The sequence below is a fragment of the Rhinatrema bivittatum genome, chromosome 5 (genome assembly GCF_901001135.1).
Source record: "Rhinatrema bivittatum chromosome 5, aRhiBiv1.1, whole genome shotgun sequence".
NCBI lineage: Eukaryota > Metazoa > Chordata > Amphibia > Gymnophiona > Rhinatrematidae > Rhinatrema > Rhinatrema bivittatum.
In genome coordinates, this window is record NC_042619.1 from 367,812,532 (window position 1) to 367,828,991 (window position 16,460).

At 45.7% G+C, this 16,460-nt stretch overlaps 1 protein-coding gene across 3 annotated transcripts in view; it reads right to left on the bottom strand.

Moving 5' to 3' along the window:
• MGAT4A (alpha-1,3-mannosyl-glycoprotein 4-beta-N-acetylglucosaminyltransferase A) overlaps nucleotides 1-16,460 on the bottom strand; it is a 359,679-nt gene that overhangs the window by 282,460 nt on the left and 60,759 nt on the right. For all 3 annotated transcript variants that reach the window (XM_029604768.1, XM_029604767.1, XM_029604769.1), the window contains exons 2-3: nucleotides 5,605-5,772; nucleotides 2,682-2,822 (exon numbers count right to left, since the gene is read on the bottom strand). In XM_029604768.1, coding sequence (XP_029460628.1) covers nucleotides 2,682-2,822; nucleotides 5,605-5,772 — 309 coding nt within the window. The remainder of the gene's footprint in view (nucleotides 1-2,681; nucleotides 2,823-5,604; nucleotides 5,773-16,460) is intronic.

Genomic DNA, 16,460 nt, shown 5'->3' on the forward strand with positions numbered 1-16,460 from the left:
TGCTTTTTTGACTGCCGCAGCACACTGCACCGAAGATTTCAATGTGTTATCCACTATGACGCCTAGATCTCTTTCTTGGGTGGTAGCTCCTAATATGGAACCTAACATTGTGTAACTATACCATGGGTTATTTTTCCCTATATGCATCACCTTGCACTTATCCACATTAAATTTCATCTGCCATTTGGATGCCCAATTTTCCAGTCTCACAAGGTTTTCCTGCAATTTATCACAATCTGCTTGTGATTTAACTACTCTGAACAATTTTGTATCATATGCAAATTTGATTACCTCACTCGTCATATTTCTTTCCAGATCATTTATAAATATATTGAAATGTAAGAGTCCCCTTGAGGCACTCCACTGTCCACTCCCTTCCACTGAGAAAATTGTCCATTTAATCCTACTCTCTGTTTCCTGTCTTTTAGCCAGTTTGTAATCTTCGAAAGGACATCGCCACCTATACCATGACTTTTTACTTTTCCTAGAAGCCTCTCATGAGGAACTTTGTCAAACGCCTTCTGAAAATCCAAGTACATTACATCTACCGGTTCACCTTTATCCACATGTTTATTAACTCCTTCAAAAAAGTGAAGCAGATTTGTGAGGCAGACTTGCCTTGGGTAAAGCCATGCTGACTTTGTTCCATTAAACCATGTCTTTCTATATGTTCTGTGATTTTGATGCTTATAACACTTTCCACTATTTTTCCTGGCACTGAAGTCAGGCTAACCGGTCTGTAGTTTCCCGGATCGCCCCTGGAGCCCTTTTTAAATATTGGGGTTACATTTGCTATCCTCCAGTCTTCAGGTACAATGGATGATTTTAATGATAAGTTACAAATTTTTACTAATAGGTCTGAAATTTCATTTTTGAGTTTCTTTAGAACCCTGGGGTTTATACCATCCGGTCCAGGTGATTTACTACTCTTCAGTTTATCAATCAGGCCTACCACATCTTCTAGGTTCACCGTGATTTGGTTCAGTCCATCTGAATCATTACCCATGAAAACTTTCTCCGGAACGGGTATCTCCCCAACATACTCTTTAGTAAATACCAAAGCAAAGAAATAATTTAATCTTTCCGCGATGGCCTTATCTTCTCTTGCTGATCCAAAAACTGCTACTGAATCAGGGAAGCAGAAATTCAGTGGTTAGGCTGAAAACCATTGACAATCATAAAATTAATTGTTCACCAATTTCCATAAGGAGATGACTATCAAATATGAAAGTGATTTCTACTCCTCTGCTCTGCAATGAAATAAACCCGATATAGCCAGAAAACCAGCGTAATTCCAATTTTCATTCTGATATGCACATAGGGCAATCTAAATAGTACAACTTCTGGGCAAGGCAGGAAACCATATCATCACAAGCCTCTAAAAAAGGCAATACAAGAGTTCAACCAGACCATATTTTGGAACAGATCTTTCTAAAATCATGTTTCATATGCAGAAGGCTTTATATGGTATCACTCTAATATTCTAACTATTGAGGGAAATATATGCAACACAGAAAAGCAATTAATCAGACAAGCTATTAAACTTCTGTGGTCCAATTAAAAAGTATGTTTTTAATATTTCTATCCTGCCTTAAAGGATGAGTTAATATGTATGCAAAAGAGAGACCTATCTGATGTCAACTATGTACCCAGTAAGACTCCAGGTCTTGAAATTGAGATCAACTTAAATATCTATAGGGAATGGCCTGACGACACAATAATGATACAGCACCATCATGCAGAAGTAGGTTTGATTCTCAAACTCAACTACTACTAGATAAGCAGCAAAGCCAACATTCTCACTTCACAAGAGGGAAGGAATCCAGGCTATTATACAACAGCAAATACAAATTCTGTGATTCAGGATATTCAAGTACAGGCTCTAAAGGAATTCAAGGTCTGTGGGCTGCCAACTAAGGACTGTTCAGTGATGATAAAGGGAGAAGGGTGGAATCTATTCAGAGAAATCTCACTGGCAGATGCAAATACAGGTTCATAGAGCTTCAGCTTCAGACACCCTTCATAAAATGGCAATAAGTAGAATTGGGCAGGTTCCAAGTCAGCTGGAGACTGAGGGAGAAGGCAAAGTAAATCAGGCCATTAATTAAACCAAGGCCTCTTAAAACTGCACAACTGTACTCTGAAGGTTTTTTTTCTCTCTGCAAAAATCTTAGTTGCATGCCAATGAACAGGATCTATCTCTAGAGCTCAAGTAGTGGTGATGTACTGAACAAAAATGCTAAATTCACTTCTTGAATGTTATCTACCCCCCCCCCCCCCAACCCCAAATAAATAAATAAATAAACAAAACTTTTACAATTTATCCACATAACAAGTAAAATGATACAAGCTGTAACACTGTGGTGCAGGGATCCGGGTTTAATTTGCCAGTCTGTTGAGGCTAGTGGGACCCAGATATGCCGCAGACATAGTGCTCTCAGGCCCAGGAAGGAAGGGAAGATGAATGCTGCTACTGTGGTGGCTCTGCTGGCCAACAAGCATGCTGAGGCTATGCCTTGGAGAAGGCTGGCAAGGAGTCCCCCTGAGCCACCCAAAGTGGGAGGGATAATCAGACCTTTATGAAATGAGAAAAAGCAACACTTTTTGTTTTTTTATTTTTAAAGGCCTTTATAAATACACATTCAACCCAATCTTAAATAATGATAATACAGAAATCGTACCTCCTGTTCTTCCAACACCAACCTGCACAGCAGGCTGAAGGCTGCCTTCATTTTTCAACAAATGAGGCAAATGGTAATATATATTTGGCACTTGAAGAGATTTTGTGTTTGTTAGTTCCTTTAATAGCTTCTGTGTTCCATCTGAAAAATACAAATATGCAGGAATGTATAAAATTACACTAAGGACTTTATTTCAAATACGGCTATAAAAATAAAACACATAGGTTACAGGAAAGAAAGCAAATCATATAGCTAAGCAGAAGAGGACATTTCTTTTTGATAACTATAAAATAATCTATCAAAAATTCTATATGAGAAAATCATGAGATCATTATGACAGCGTGAAGGGCCCCTGAGGCTCAGGCTCTATTGTGTTGGGGCCCTCTATCTTACTTCTAGGGCTATTAGCCATAGACCGTAGCAGCCACAATAACACAGACATCAGCAGCAGGAAGGAGCTAATTATAAATACCAAACAGCTCCAGGGAAGGCACTGAATGGAGTTACAGAAAGAAAACAGATCTGGAACTCCTGGCACACTTCACAAGTGCTGAGGATTCTCAATCAGGAAAGTTTGAAAATTCGTAACCAGTGAGCTGGGAGAACTCTTCAGCCCCTAGAGATGCCACAAAGTATAGGGTCTTATTACACAAATTGTATTTTTCTCCAACTGTTATTTCATTTGTATTTTATTTTCATTTATTCTATTTTCATTTATTTTAAAATAGTTTATTTTGCTATGTTTTTAGTCTTATTTTATGAGTTGATTTTATTTTAATAATATTGTAAACCGTTTTGTTCAATCTATATTGCTAAAGATGGTATAGAAATGCCTTAAATAAACAATTTGGCATAGAACAATGCTGTAAGCATAAGGAAAGCAAAGAGCTCACTTGCTGCTGTATAAGAGGAGGCTCATTAGGAGAAAACAGACAAATGTGATGGCCAGCTTGAAAGTAAAGACTATTTTGGAAAGTTGTTCTCCAGAACACTGATCTTAGAGGTAAAAATCTTAGCTCCTAGAGTCAGGGGCAAGAAGTCCGCTTGCATACAAGTTAAGAGAGATAAAGACAGCCTTATGAATGCCAAGAAATCGCACTTTAAGGTTAAAATGCTTGCTATGAGCATCAAACCATAGGCCTCATTTTCTAAAGTACCGCAGGCCTGTGGTACTTTAGAAAACTCCGATAATGAGGGGCGGGGGGCCGAAACGGGGGGGGGGGGGGGGGGGGGGGCAGTCCTGCGCTAGCCGACAGCGACCACATCTCCGCGATGCAATCGCTGCCAGTATTGCGCCCAATATCTACACCATAGAAGGTGTAGACTCTGATTCCTCCAGGTTAAAGCACCTATTAAGCTTTTAACCTGTACGCTCTATGGTTACACTTTATATTTTTCCTGCCTTGTCTTCTTTCCAGCTTGTTGCAAGCTTCCAAGTTTCTCTTTCCCTGTTGATTGTAACTTTGACTTATTCGTACCTATTGTTTATCTTTGTTTACTTGAATTGTTTACTCCAGTTATACCCTTGTTAAATGTAAACCGATCCGATATGGTTATTTACTATGAAGGTCGGTATAAAAAACTGTTAAATAAATAAATAAAATAGTTATTCGGCACAAAATAGGCAGCGAAAAGGCCCTTACTTTTTCGCTGTCCGCGACCATCCTCGCAGAGTCGGCCCCAGTGATGCCCCAACTCCTCCTCTTCCGGGGCCGATTTCGCCCCAATGTAAAAAGCGCAGGCGTGCGCTACCTTCGCTAGCTATCGCAGGCTTGCAAGCCTGCGATAGCCTTGGAAAATAAGGTCCCATGTAACTAAAAAGTGTGCTGAAATCCTGAATATGCTGTTTCATAACAAAGCAATAGTGACAGTTGCTACATATGTTTGGAGTCAATATAGTTTCGAGTAATTGACTATTAAAAATGAATGTTCTATGTTCTATTGTACTTATATCCCACTTTATTATAGTTGACCCTCGAGAATTAGACGAAAATCCAACTCGCTCTACACTTCCACTCTTCTCCCATCTCCCTTATGGGTTTCCTTTTCAAACAAACTAAGAGTCCCACCAATACTTATTTATAAACGAGAACTCTACCAGGCTAGGTTATTTATTTACAGATTTATTTATTTATTTATTTATTTTTAATGCCGCCTATTGCAGAAAACCGTGCTAAGTGGTGTACAGTAAAACAAAACCAATATCAGGTAATAAACAAGCTCTTAATTTATTGGCTTCATATGTAAGTGTTGAGGGTTTTCTATTCATTCTTAGCAAACCAACTGATAGAATGAATGAATGAGTAAAAGTCTTCACCATATAGAACTCTGGAACTCGCTACCATCAGATCTCAGGCTTGAACAATGCCCCCTCACTTTTAAAAAAAGACTTAAAACTTGGCTTTTCTCTAAAGCCTTCGATTGAGCACCATTCACAAATCGATCCTCCAGTTCTATGCCATATAATACCTCTTGCTCGACATCTAAGAATTAATTTTCCAATCCCTCCTATCTATTTTGCAGATACCTTATCCTTAATTGATTTTTAATCGCCTGTATATAACATTTCTATTACTACTGTTTTTATTTAATCTTATTTGTTATTAGTATTTATTCAATTTTCTCCAAGTTCATGTTCCTGTTCCATGTAAGACACACTTGTTAAGTCACTACAATGTTATATGTAAACCGAAGTGATTAGCAACATTGTTGCTAGAACTTCGGTATATAAAAATGTTAAATAAATAAATAAATAAATATAGAAAACTGTAAAATGTACAATACTAAGCAGAATCCATACTCAATTAAACACATTACCTGATCTCAGTTTAGTTCTGTTCACCAGTATGACAAACATTTATTTGATCTTGAAAATGGGAACAAAAATTTTTCAAGCAAAATTGATTTCAGTATCAGGCTTTACCTGAAAAATTGTTTAGTGCATCCTGGCTTCCATTTGTTTCTGCTACCACACGTCTGAACTGTTGCAAGATCCTATTTAGTTCTGAAGAACGCTGCAAAGTTCTATGTTCAGCTATACGGAGACGTTCTTTCAAAGCATGAAATTCATGTTGATAAGCAATCAATTTTTCTGCAAACAAAAAAATGTGGAAATTATTTGTTTTTGGTTTTTTGGGGGGGTTTTTTGTTGTTTTTTTTAAGAGTAACAAGAAGCATTTCAAAATGCTGTTAAATTTTGATACAGCCATCTGTCAGCTTGCTTGTATATTAATAAGCCACATCTTCAATCAGTATCCCCCCAACATAGGCTAGCACACCAAATGTATAATGAAGTGATCTTAGAGCCCTAAATGTAAGGATGACTACTCATCTATTCTGCAGAGATAAAAGGTTGCTACACAAAAATACCAAATTTTTTAAAATTACAAGTTTTGATACTTATGGAAACAAAAATAACCCATAGTAGAAGATATATTTATTACTTATTTAAAGGTTTTTATATACCGCGGCACGTTTGGCATATCACCTCGGTTTACACTGAAACATAATGTAGCAACAGGCTTTACATAAAACATTTGAACATAATAGTGGCTAGCGGGCGTAAAATAAATATTCTCGGGGAGGAGGGATGGGGGTTTAACAACTTAGTATCTAAACCATGAGCATAACTATGGGTGAACACCAATACAGTTGAGAACAGGTTTGGATGAGCATACATACAGCTGAGAATCAGTCCAGATGAGTATAAGTGTCGCTGAGCATCAAAGATAATGACAAATTTAAGCATAAGTACAGATGAGCATAAATATATATGAGCATAAATACAGATGAACATAAGTATTGAACTATAACGGGATAAAGGAGATCTTGTGCAGGGAGTAGGGGGAAGATCGAGTAAGGGAATGAATTGACGGAGAAAAGGTCTGGTGTAAGTTTGGGATCATGGGAGAACATCGGCGGGAGGTTAAAGTTGAGCAACAGTCAGGAGTATGCCTGTTGACAAAGCCATGTTTTGAGGTTTTGCTTGAATTTCCTATGGCAAGATTCTTGGCGAAGACTTGGGGGCATTTTGTTCCATTGTGCTATTCCCGCAATGGTGAGACAGCGTTCTTTTGTGGAGACAAGTTTGGTTGTTTTGGGTGATGGTGTAATTAATTTTGCCTGATGTTGCATTCTGGTAGGTCTGTTTGTGTTGCTGAAGATGAATTGTTCAGAGAGCCATTGCATATTGTGATTGTGTATAGACTTGTGTATAAGTGTAAGGGCTTTATATATTATCCTGTAGGAGATTGGTAGCCAGTGTAGGAACTGGAGAACTTGTGTAATGTGATCGTTACAATGGGTGTTGGTGAGTAAGCGGGCAGCAGCATTTTGCAACATCTGCAGAGGTTGTATTGAGGTTTTTGGGAGGCCTAGGAGGATTACATTACAGTAGTCAAGTTTGGATAGTATAGTGGCTTGGAGTACAGTACGGAAATCATAGGGGTGTAGGAGGGGTTTGAGTCTTTTTAGGGGGTGTAATTTGAAAAACCAGTTTTTTATGGTGGAGGAAATTAACGTTTTCAGATTGAGGTGGTTGTCAATATTTACACCGAGGCTGCGGACATGTTGGGAGACGGTGGAGGGGCGATTGTGTGTGGGGTGATGTGGTGTGGAATGAGATGTTGTGGGGTGATATGATGAGGAGCTCTGTTTTGGTAGTGTTAAGTGCCAGGAAGTTGTCTGAGAGGAGTTTATTAATGTCGTTGAGGGCTGAGTTCCAAGTTTTTAAGGCATTCGTGAGTGAGTCTGTAATAGGAATAAGGATCTGCACATCATCAGCAAAGATGAAGTGTGGGAGACCAAGTTTGGAGAGTAGTTGACAGAGGGGGAGGAGGTAAATGTTAAATAGTGTGGAGGAGAGTGATGAGCCTTGTGGCACCCCTTGCGACAGTCTGATAGGTTTTGATTCACTGTGTCCGATTTTTACATTGTAGTACCTATTATTGAAGTATGATTGGAACCATAAGAGGGGGGGTGCCAGAGATGCCAATTTCTTTAAGGCGCATTATGAGGGTGTTATGGTTGACAGTGTCGAATGCTGCTGAAATATCTAGCAGAGCAAGTATATAAGATTGTCCTTTGTCAAGAGCTTTGAGAATGTATTCAGAGAGGGAGATGAGGAAGGTTTCTGTGCTATGTCGTCTACGAAACCCATATTGAAATGGGAATAGAATGCGATGTTCATCAAGGTAGTCTGTTAGCTGCCGGTTGATGATTTTTTTCCAGGATTTTTGAGAGGAAGGGAAGGTTAGATACTGGGTGGTAGTTAGCAGGTTCCGCGGGCTCAAGATAGGGTTTAAGGATGGGTTTTACAATGGCCTTTTTGAGTTGTGTTGGAACCAAGCCAAGGGAAATGGATTTGTTAATGATGTTGGCTATGGGTTTTGCTATTATATTGGGGATGGTGAGGAGTGTCTTCGTAGGGATCGTGTCTGAGGGATGAGCTGCAGGTTTGATTATTTTGAGCGTGGATTCTATTTCTAAAGGGGATGTATTCTCAAATGAGGTCAGGGTGGCTGTGGTATTTGCAGTTTCAGATGACTTGGGCAAGAGTATGTTATGAATGGAGTTCGTGGAGGATGTGTTGGAGAGTGAGAGGGGGTTGTTGGGTGTGAAGGGGGGAAGTGACGCATGCCAAAAGGGTTTCAATTTTGTTGCGGAAGAATAAGGCAAGTTTTTCACATTTGGCTTGGTCATCGTTGTCGGGAAGGGTGTTAAGGGGGGGTGTAATAAGATTGGATACGTATTGAAAGAAGGCTCGGGGGTTGAATTGGAACTGGTGAATTCTTTGAGAGTAGAATTCTTTTTTGGCTTTGTCAGTGGCTTTACGATAGGAGTGAAGAAGGGTTCGAAATTTTGATTGTATGGCAGGGAGTTCTTTGCGCCATCTTTTTTCAAGCTTTCTGAGTTCAGTTTTCATGGTTCTGAGTTCTGAGGTGTACCATGGTTTCTTTTTGTTATTGACGGGGTTGATTACTTTGCTTTGTGTGGGGCATAATTTGTCTGCTACCGTGTTGTTTATTTGAGTCCAAGAGGAGACGGCAGTGTTGGCATTAGTAAGGTCTAACTTTGGGAGTTCTACAGAGAGGGCTTCAATGAATTCTTCCTTATTACAAGGTTTTTGGACATTAATGGTTTTCTTGTTGGGTGTGGTGTGATGTGTATTTCTTATAGTGCATCTTGTATCAATGCGGAAGTGATCGGACCAGGGGATGGGAGTGCATTGAGGGGTGTCGGGTTGTATGAGGGAGTTGGTGAATATAAGGTCAAGCGTGTGCCCTGCCTTATGTGTGGGGTTGGTGATAGACTGGTTAAAGCCTAGTGCGTTTAGTGAGGTAAGAATGGATTTGCATGAGGGGGAGGGGGAACTGCGGTTGACGTGGAGGTTCAAATCCCGAGGATATTATAGAAATTAGATCTACTTTATGGGATCTTCCAGGTACTTACGACTTAGATTGGCCACTGTCAGACAAAATGCTGGGCTTGATGAACCTTGATCTCACCCAGGATGACAATTCTTATGTACCTATCAACACTAAATTTGAAAGATGAGTCTTTGAATATGCCCCTTTTGAATCCAAGGATATTAACTAACTTTAGTCTGGAAAACGTATACCGTATTTTTCGCTCTATAAGACACACCTAGGATTCAGAGGGGGAAAATTAAAAAAAAAAAAAAAAAAAAATGGGTGTGCTAAACCGTCTCTGTTCCCGGGCGTCTGTGCGTCTTATGGAGCAAATTAGGGGAGTGCATAAAAATCTTTTTTGTCCCCATTTCGTTTTCGGGTCTGGGGAGGGCCATTTCGGTCCACTCCACAGATCAGAAAACTTATCGTTCTCTTTCTGTGGGAACCCCCCCCCCCTCCAAAACAACCTCCCATCCCAACCTTTTAAATTTGATTAACTACAACCCCCCACCCTCCTGACCCTCCCCCCCCCCCCCCCAGACCTGCCAAAATTCCCTGGTGGTCCAGCGGGGGTCCGGGAGTGATCCCCTGCACTTGGGCTGTCAGCTGCCAGTAATCAAAATGGCAAACTGAGGAAAATTGCTTGCCCAAATTACTGTTATAGTCTTTGAGATGTTTTGTGTGGCCACATGGCGGCCTAGCAAATTTCGATGACTGGGACTGCTCACAGATGAGCCACAGACTTTACCATGGCCCACACAGAGTGAGCTTTAACTCTACCAGCCAAAGGAAGGACAGCCTACACATAGCAGAAGGCGATGCAATCCGCCAGCCAGTTGGATAAGATCTGTTTACCCACCGCCACTCCCAGCCTGTTTGTGTCGAACACCACAAAGAGCTGATTGGACTGCATGTGCGATCAAAATAGAAAGCCAGGGCCCTCTTGCACTCCAGAATGTGAAGAGCCCATTCCCCTGGGTGGGAATGAGGCCTGGGAAAGAAAGTGGGTAAAACAATGGACTGATTGAGGTGGAAATCAGTCACAAACTTAGGCAGAAACTTAGAGTATGTACGCAAGACCACAGGATTGTGAAAGAACCTCATGTGCGGTGGGCACATGACCAAGACCTGAAGCTCACTGATGCTATAAGTCGGAAGTAATCATCACCAGGAATATAACTTTCCAGGTGAGGAATTTAATGTTGCAGGAACGTAGTGGCTCAAAAGGATGATGCATGAGCCATGTCAGGACAATGTTGAGGTCCCATGACACAACAGGAGGTCAAAGAGGGGACTTCAGCTGGAGCAGGCCACTCAAAGCGACCTACTAAAGGCTGCACCGATATGGCTGTGCCAGAGACACCTCAATGGTACACACTCACAGCACTGAGATGGATCCTGACTGAGCTGATATGGAGCCCAGACTCTGAAAGGTGCCACAAGTAGTCCAACAGCTAGGGAAGGAGGCAGGAGAATGGATCCAAGCCCTGCCCCGCACACCAGACGGAGAATCTCCTCCACTGAAAGCTGTAGGACTTTCTGGTGGAAGGTTTCCTAGAAGCCACCAGCACTTGAGAGACACTGACAGAGAGGGCCAAGGGCTGAAGGACTAGGCACTCGATATCCATGCCATCAGGGCCAGCACCCGGAGGTTCAGATGGCACAGGGTGCCCTGGTTCTACGTGATCAGATCAGGCGCAGTCCCCAACCAGATAGGGGGCCTGATCGACAGGACCTGCAGTAGAGGGAACCAGGCCTGTTGGGGTCAAAAGGGTGCCACGAGAATCATGGTCCCTCTGTCCTGCAGACGTTTCAGTAGGGTCTTCAGGAGGAGCTCGAGAGGAAGGTACGCATACAGCAGACCTCTCCCCCAGTGGAGGGAGAAGGCATCGCAGGTGTGAATCCAGCCCCCCCCGACAGGGAGCAGAACCTGCTCACCTTGTGATTGTGTGGGAAGGCAAAGAGGTCCAACATCTGGTGTCCCCCACCGATGAAACAGTGTGATCGCTACCTCCAGGCTAAGGGACCATTCGTGCGGCTGGAAGGAGCAACTCAGTCGGTCCACCAGCATGTTCAGAGTCCCCAACAGGTACGTTGCGCACGACATCCCCTCCAACAGGGCCCAGGTCCAGACCTGCACCGCCTTGTAACAGAAGAGGAACGAGCCCATGCCGCCCTGTTTGTTGGTAAACCACATTGCACCTGGTTGTCCATCTGGATCAGGTCTCAATGCCCATAGGGCATAAAAGATCACCCAAAGCTCCAGAAAGTTTATTTGACAGTGGGCTTTGTGAGCAGTACAGAGACCCTGTGTGTGGAGGCCATTCACATGGGCTCCCCAGCCCTGAGGAGAGGCATCAGTAGTGAGGATCACTTGAGGAGGAGCAGATTGGAAGGGAATCCCCCGCTCCAGATGGGAGAGGTGTTCCAACCAGGACAGACATCGCAGAGGTTCTATGACTGCAATGCAAGTTTCAAGGCCCTGAGAGGCCTGTCGCCATTGTGACCGCAAGGTCCACTGAGCCCTCCACATGCATAAACGGGCGAGAGAGGTAACATGGACGGAAGCAAACATGTGGCCCAGCAAACTGAGCAGAAGACAGACAGTCCCCTGCCAGCTGCTGCGGACGGTGGCCGCCAGAGATGCGAGGGCAAGAGCCCGATCACGTGGCAAGAACACTTGCAACATGTCCAGTCTGGCGCCTATGAAGTCCAGCTGAGGAGACGGGCAGAGGTGAGACTTTGGGTAGTTGATAACGAACCCCAAGGCTTGTAGAACCCGAACTGTCAGGGCTAAAGCACTCAGCCCCCTTTTGCCGGTATCGCTCTTGATTAACCAATTGTCTAGGTACGGGAAGACATGCACCGCATGACACCCTAGATACGCAGCCATCACCGCTAGGCATTTGGTGAAGACGCGAGGGCTGAGGCCAACCCAAAAGGTAGCAACTTGTACTGATAGTGCACCTTCCCCATCACAAAACGGAGGTATTTTCTGTAGCCGGGGAAAATGGCTATGTGAGCATAAGCTTCCTTCAGATAGAGGGAGCAGAGTCAGTCTCCTCTTTTGAGGAGGGGAATCAACGCACCCAGAGAGATGATCTTGAACTTTTCTATTGAGATAAACTTGTTCAACGCCCTGAGGTCGAGGATGGGGCATAAGCCGCCATTCCTTTTCAGAATTAGGAAATACCTCAAATAGAACCCTTGGCCCTGCTGGGGGCGGGGGTCCAGCTCTACCGCCCCCATAGCGAGAAAGGCGGAGAGTTCTGTTTGAAGTATGACCTGCTGGTCAGACAAACCCAAAAATGGACATGGGGGAGAGGTCCTTGGGCGTTATCGGAAGTTGAGACAACACCCTTAACAGATTATGGTAAGGACCCATCAGTCTGAGGAGACATACTCCAAGCAATGGGTGAAGCCAACGAGCCTCCCCCCCCCCCCCCCCCCCCCCCCACTGGGGGATCTGGAGTCAGGGGTGTGCTCAACTGACTCGTGCTCCCTTGCCACCAGTCAAAAGTCCATAGCTGAGGCTTGCTGGGGCCTGGGCACTCACTGCTGGCAGGGGGGCAGCCCCTGGAGCTGGCACGTGGCGTGCAAGCCCGGGAAGCCAGAGGATAATATTTCCTCTGCCTGTTGAAGGACTTCCGAGATCATGGCCTAGGAGGGGGCGTCGGAAGCATTAGTGGACAGCTGTTGAAAGGGGTCATGGTGACCAATAGCGCTACAGCATCCTGGACCTCTTCCCCAAAGAGGTTGTCAACTGTGCAAGGGAGGTCGGCCAGTTTCTCCTGCACGTCTGGGAGGAGATTAGAAGCCGTGAGCCAGGCCATCCTACGTGTGCCAATACCCATGGCAGCTACACGGGCTGCAGTCTCAAAGACATCATAGGTGGAAAGCACCTCGTGCTTGCCTGCCTCGAAGCCTTGCAGGGCAATAGTGGAGAGTGCCTCCTGCTGCTACTGCGGTAAAGTCTCCGCAAGATCCTGGACTCACATCCAGAGGTTCCGGTTGTACTGAGTCATGTACAACTGGTAGGTAGCAATCTAGGCGATAAGCACGGCACCCTGGAAGACCTTACAGCCGAAGGCATCAAGCTCCCTATGCTCTCACCCCAGAGGGGCAGAGGCGAGAATGCGGGAGACACTTGGCTTTGAGGGTGGACTCTACAACCACCAACTGGTGGGGGAGGTGCTGCTTCTTGAACCCCACAGCTTGCTGTACCAAATAGGTGGCATCTGCCTTCCTATTGACGATAGAGAGAGAGAGAGAGATCAGGTGCTCCCACATCCAGAGGAGGTGGTACTTGAAGATGTCGTGGATAGGAACCGCCACGATCTCCTTCGGAGCATCGACAAACTGTAATACTTCCAACATCTTGTGTCATGCATTCTTCTCCGTGAGGAGTTGGAAGGGGATAGCCTCTACCATGGCCCTGACAAACCCCGAAAAGGACAAGTCTTCGGGGGGAGACAGATGCTTTTCCTCTGGCAGGGAAGGCTCTGAAAGGGGGTTGCCCGAGTAATCGGAGGAAGACTCAAGGAGTCATCTCCCCATGGGTCGTAAGGCCCTTTCTCCTCACTAGGGCCACTACGATGCGGGTGAGGCCTGTGGGGGAAATTAGCCCTGGGCTCTGACGGCTTCTGAGGCCTCGAGAGCTCAGTGGGAATCAACGGTTTCCCTGGCATCGAGGGGACCAGAGGACGTGGGGGACTGGAAGGACCTGGTAGAGGCTTGGGGAACTGAGGCCTCGGGAACACGATATCGGTCGCATCTTCCTCGTCTGAGAACCTGAGAATCAGGAAAAATTGTTGTAACAGTGATGTGACTAGGACACGAGCATGAAGGTTTTGGGTGGCCTGACACCATCAAGAGCGAAAAAACATCCACTGGGGTACATTTTAAAAAACAGCGCACGCGTGTACTTTTGTTCACACACCAGGCGCAAATGAAAGTATGCTGGATTTTATAAGATACGCGCGTATCTTATAAAATCCGGGGTCGGCGCGTGCAAGGGGGTGCACATTTGTGCACCTTGCGCGCGCCGAGCCCTGCGCGCGCTGCCCGTTCCCTCCACCCTCCCGCGCCTTCCCCTCTCTTCCCCTACCTAACCCCACCCCCTCTCGACCCAAGGGCTGTTCTGGAGGCCTCGGCCACGCCCCCGGGCCGGCAACATGCCCCCGACACACCCCCCTGGAACATCGCGCCACCCACCTGACACGCCCCCTAGCGAAGCCCCGGGACTTACGCGCATCCCGGGGCTTGCGTGCGCCGCTGAGCCTATGCAAAATAGGCTCGGCGCGCGCAGGGGCCTTTTAAAATTTACCCCACTGTGCTTTGCACATGTTCAGTCGAGCAAAGAGAGTGATATGCACTGTCACCGCCATGTGGCCCAGCAAGTGGAGAAACTGGTGTGCCGACTTATGGGAGCAATTGGAGACCATTCAAGCGAGAAAAGCCTTCACCTGGACAGTGTCCAGTCGAGCCCCAACGAAGTCCCGTTGTAAGGATGTAGAGGTGGTACCTTGGATAGTTAATCAGAAATCCCAGCGTTTCCAAAATTTGGATTGTGATGCATATGGCGCTCTGTGCCCCTTGACTGGAGTTGCTCTTGATAAGCCAATCATCAAGGTACGGGAAAACATAAATCCCCCGCCTCCAAAGATGGGCTCCGATAACTGCCAGACATTTGGTGAAGACACGGGGGCGTGGATGCCAGGCCAAAGGGTAACATGCGATACTGATAGTGATTCCCATCAACCAGGAATTGTAGGTACTGCCAATCTGGTGGAAAGATGGGGATATGGGTGTATGTGTCTTTTCGATCAAGGGTACAGAGCCAGTCTCTCGCCTTGAGCAGGGGAATCAGGGTGCCCAATGAGACCATTTGGAACTTTTCCTTCACCAAGAAACTGTTTAAGGCCCTCAGGTCCAGAATGGGCCGGAGGCCTCCTGTTTTCTTGGGGACTAGGAAATACCTGGAGTAGAACCCCTCATCTTGCTGACTTGGTGGAAATGGTTCGACCACTCAAGCCAGTACGAGGGCAGAAAGCTCTACCCGAAGTATTTGTAATTCCCTGTTTCTCTCCACTGGGGACACTGAGGTGAGTGGGGTGGAACTTGCTGGAAATGCAATTTGTAGCCCTGACACATGATGGACAGGACCCAAAGGTCTGATGTGATTGAGGTCCATCGATCTGCGAACAGCTGGAGCCGACCCCAAACTGAGGGGTGGGTGGGCGGGCTTGCGGAGAGGGCTGGCTCAGGCTCCATGGCTACCAGTCAAAACCCCATGGTGGGGTTCTGCAGAGGAACTGCAGATGACCAGGACATCTGAGGTTGCCTTGGCCTTGCTCTGGAAGGAGGAGGCTGCTGGGGCCTGGACTGCCGTGCTGGTGGGTGGTATTTACATGGCTGGTAAAAAGGCCTCTTCGGGTATTGCTAAGGGGGCTAACTTGGATGGTTGGGTGTCAGAGGTACTAAATGAAATTGCTGAAGGGTCTCGTGATAGTCCTTCAGTTGTGCCACCACCTCCTTAATTCTGTCTCCAAACAGATTTTCCCCCATACATGTCAAATCAGCCAGACGGTCCTGGACTTCGAGGCATAGATCTGAGGCACGTAGCCATGCCATCCACCAAGCCCCGATCCCAGCCGCCATTCTCATAGCTGTCTCAAAGATGTCATAAGCAGAATGGACGTCATGCTTATCACACTCAAGACCCTGATGTATAATCTTACAGAAATCCTCCTGGAATTCTTGTGGGAGGCGTTCACCGAAATCCATGGCCTGCTTCCACAGGTTTCGGGAGTATTGACCCATTTATAATTGGTAACAAGCAATTTGGGCTGTTAACATTGCACCCTGAAAAACAAGGCAGCCTAGGGCATCAAGGGCTCTATGCTCTGGGCGGCTGAGGCATGGGTGCGGATCCTCTTGGCCTTCTTCAAGGCTGATTCTACCACCACCGATTGGTGGGGGAGCTGTTGGTGCTGAAAACTTGTGGTGGGCTGGACCAAGTAGACAGCATCCGTCTTACAGTTCACTGGTGGCACCGAGATGGGGTGCTCCCAAAGGCGGGTCACCAGATCCTTGAAAATGTCATGGACAGGCACTACCACTACCTCCTTCGGGGCGTTCATGAATTGTAGAATCTCGAGCATCTTGTGCCCAGTATCTTGCTCAGTTAAAACTGGACAGGCACAAATTCTGCCATGGCTTTTACAAACCCCATGAAGGAAAGGTCCTCTGGGAGAGATTTCCGCCATTCCTCCGATGGAGAGGGCTCATCAGAAGGTAGATCCTCCAAGACCTCAGTGGAGGACATGGACGCTTCTGCTTCCTAGGAGTCATAAGGGGCCGAAAATCC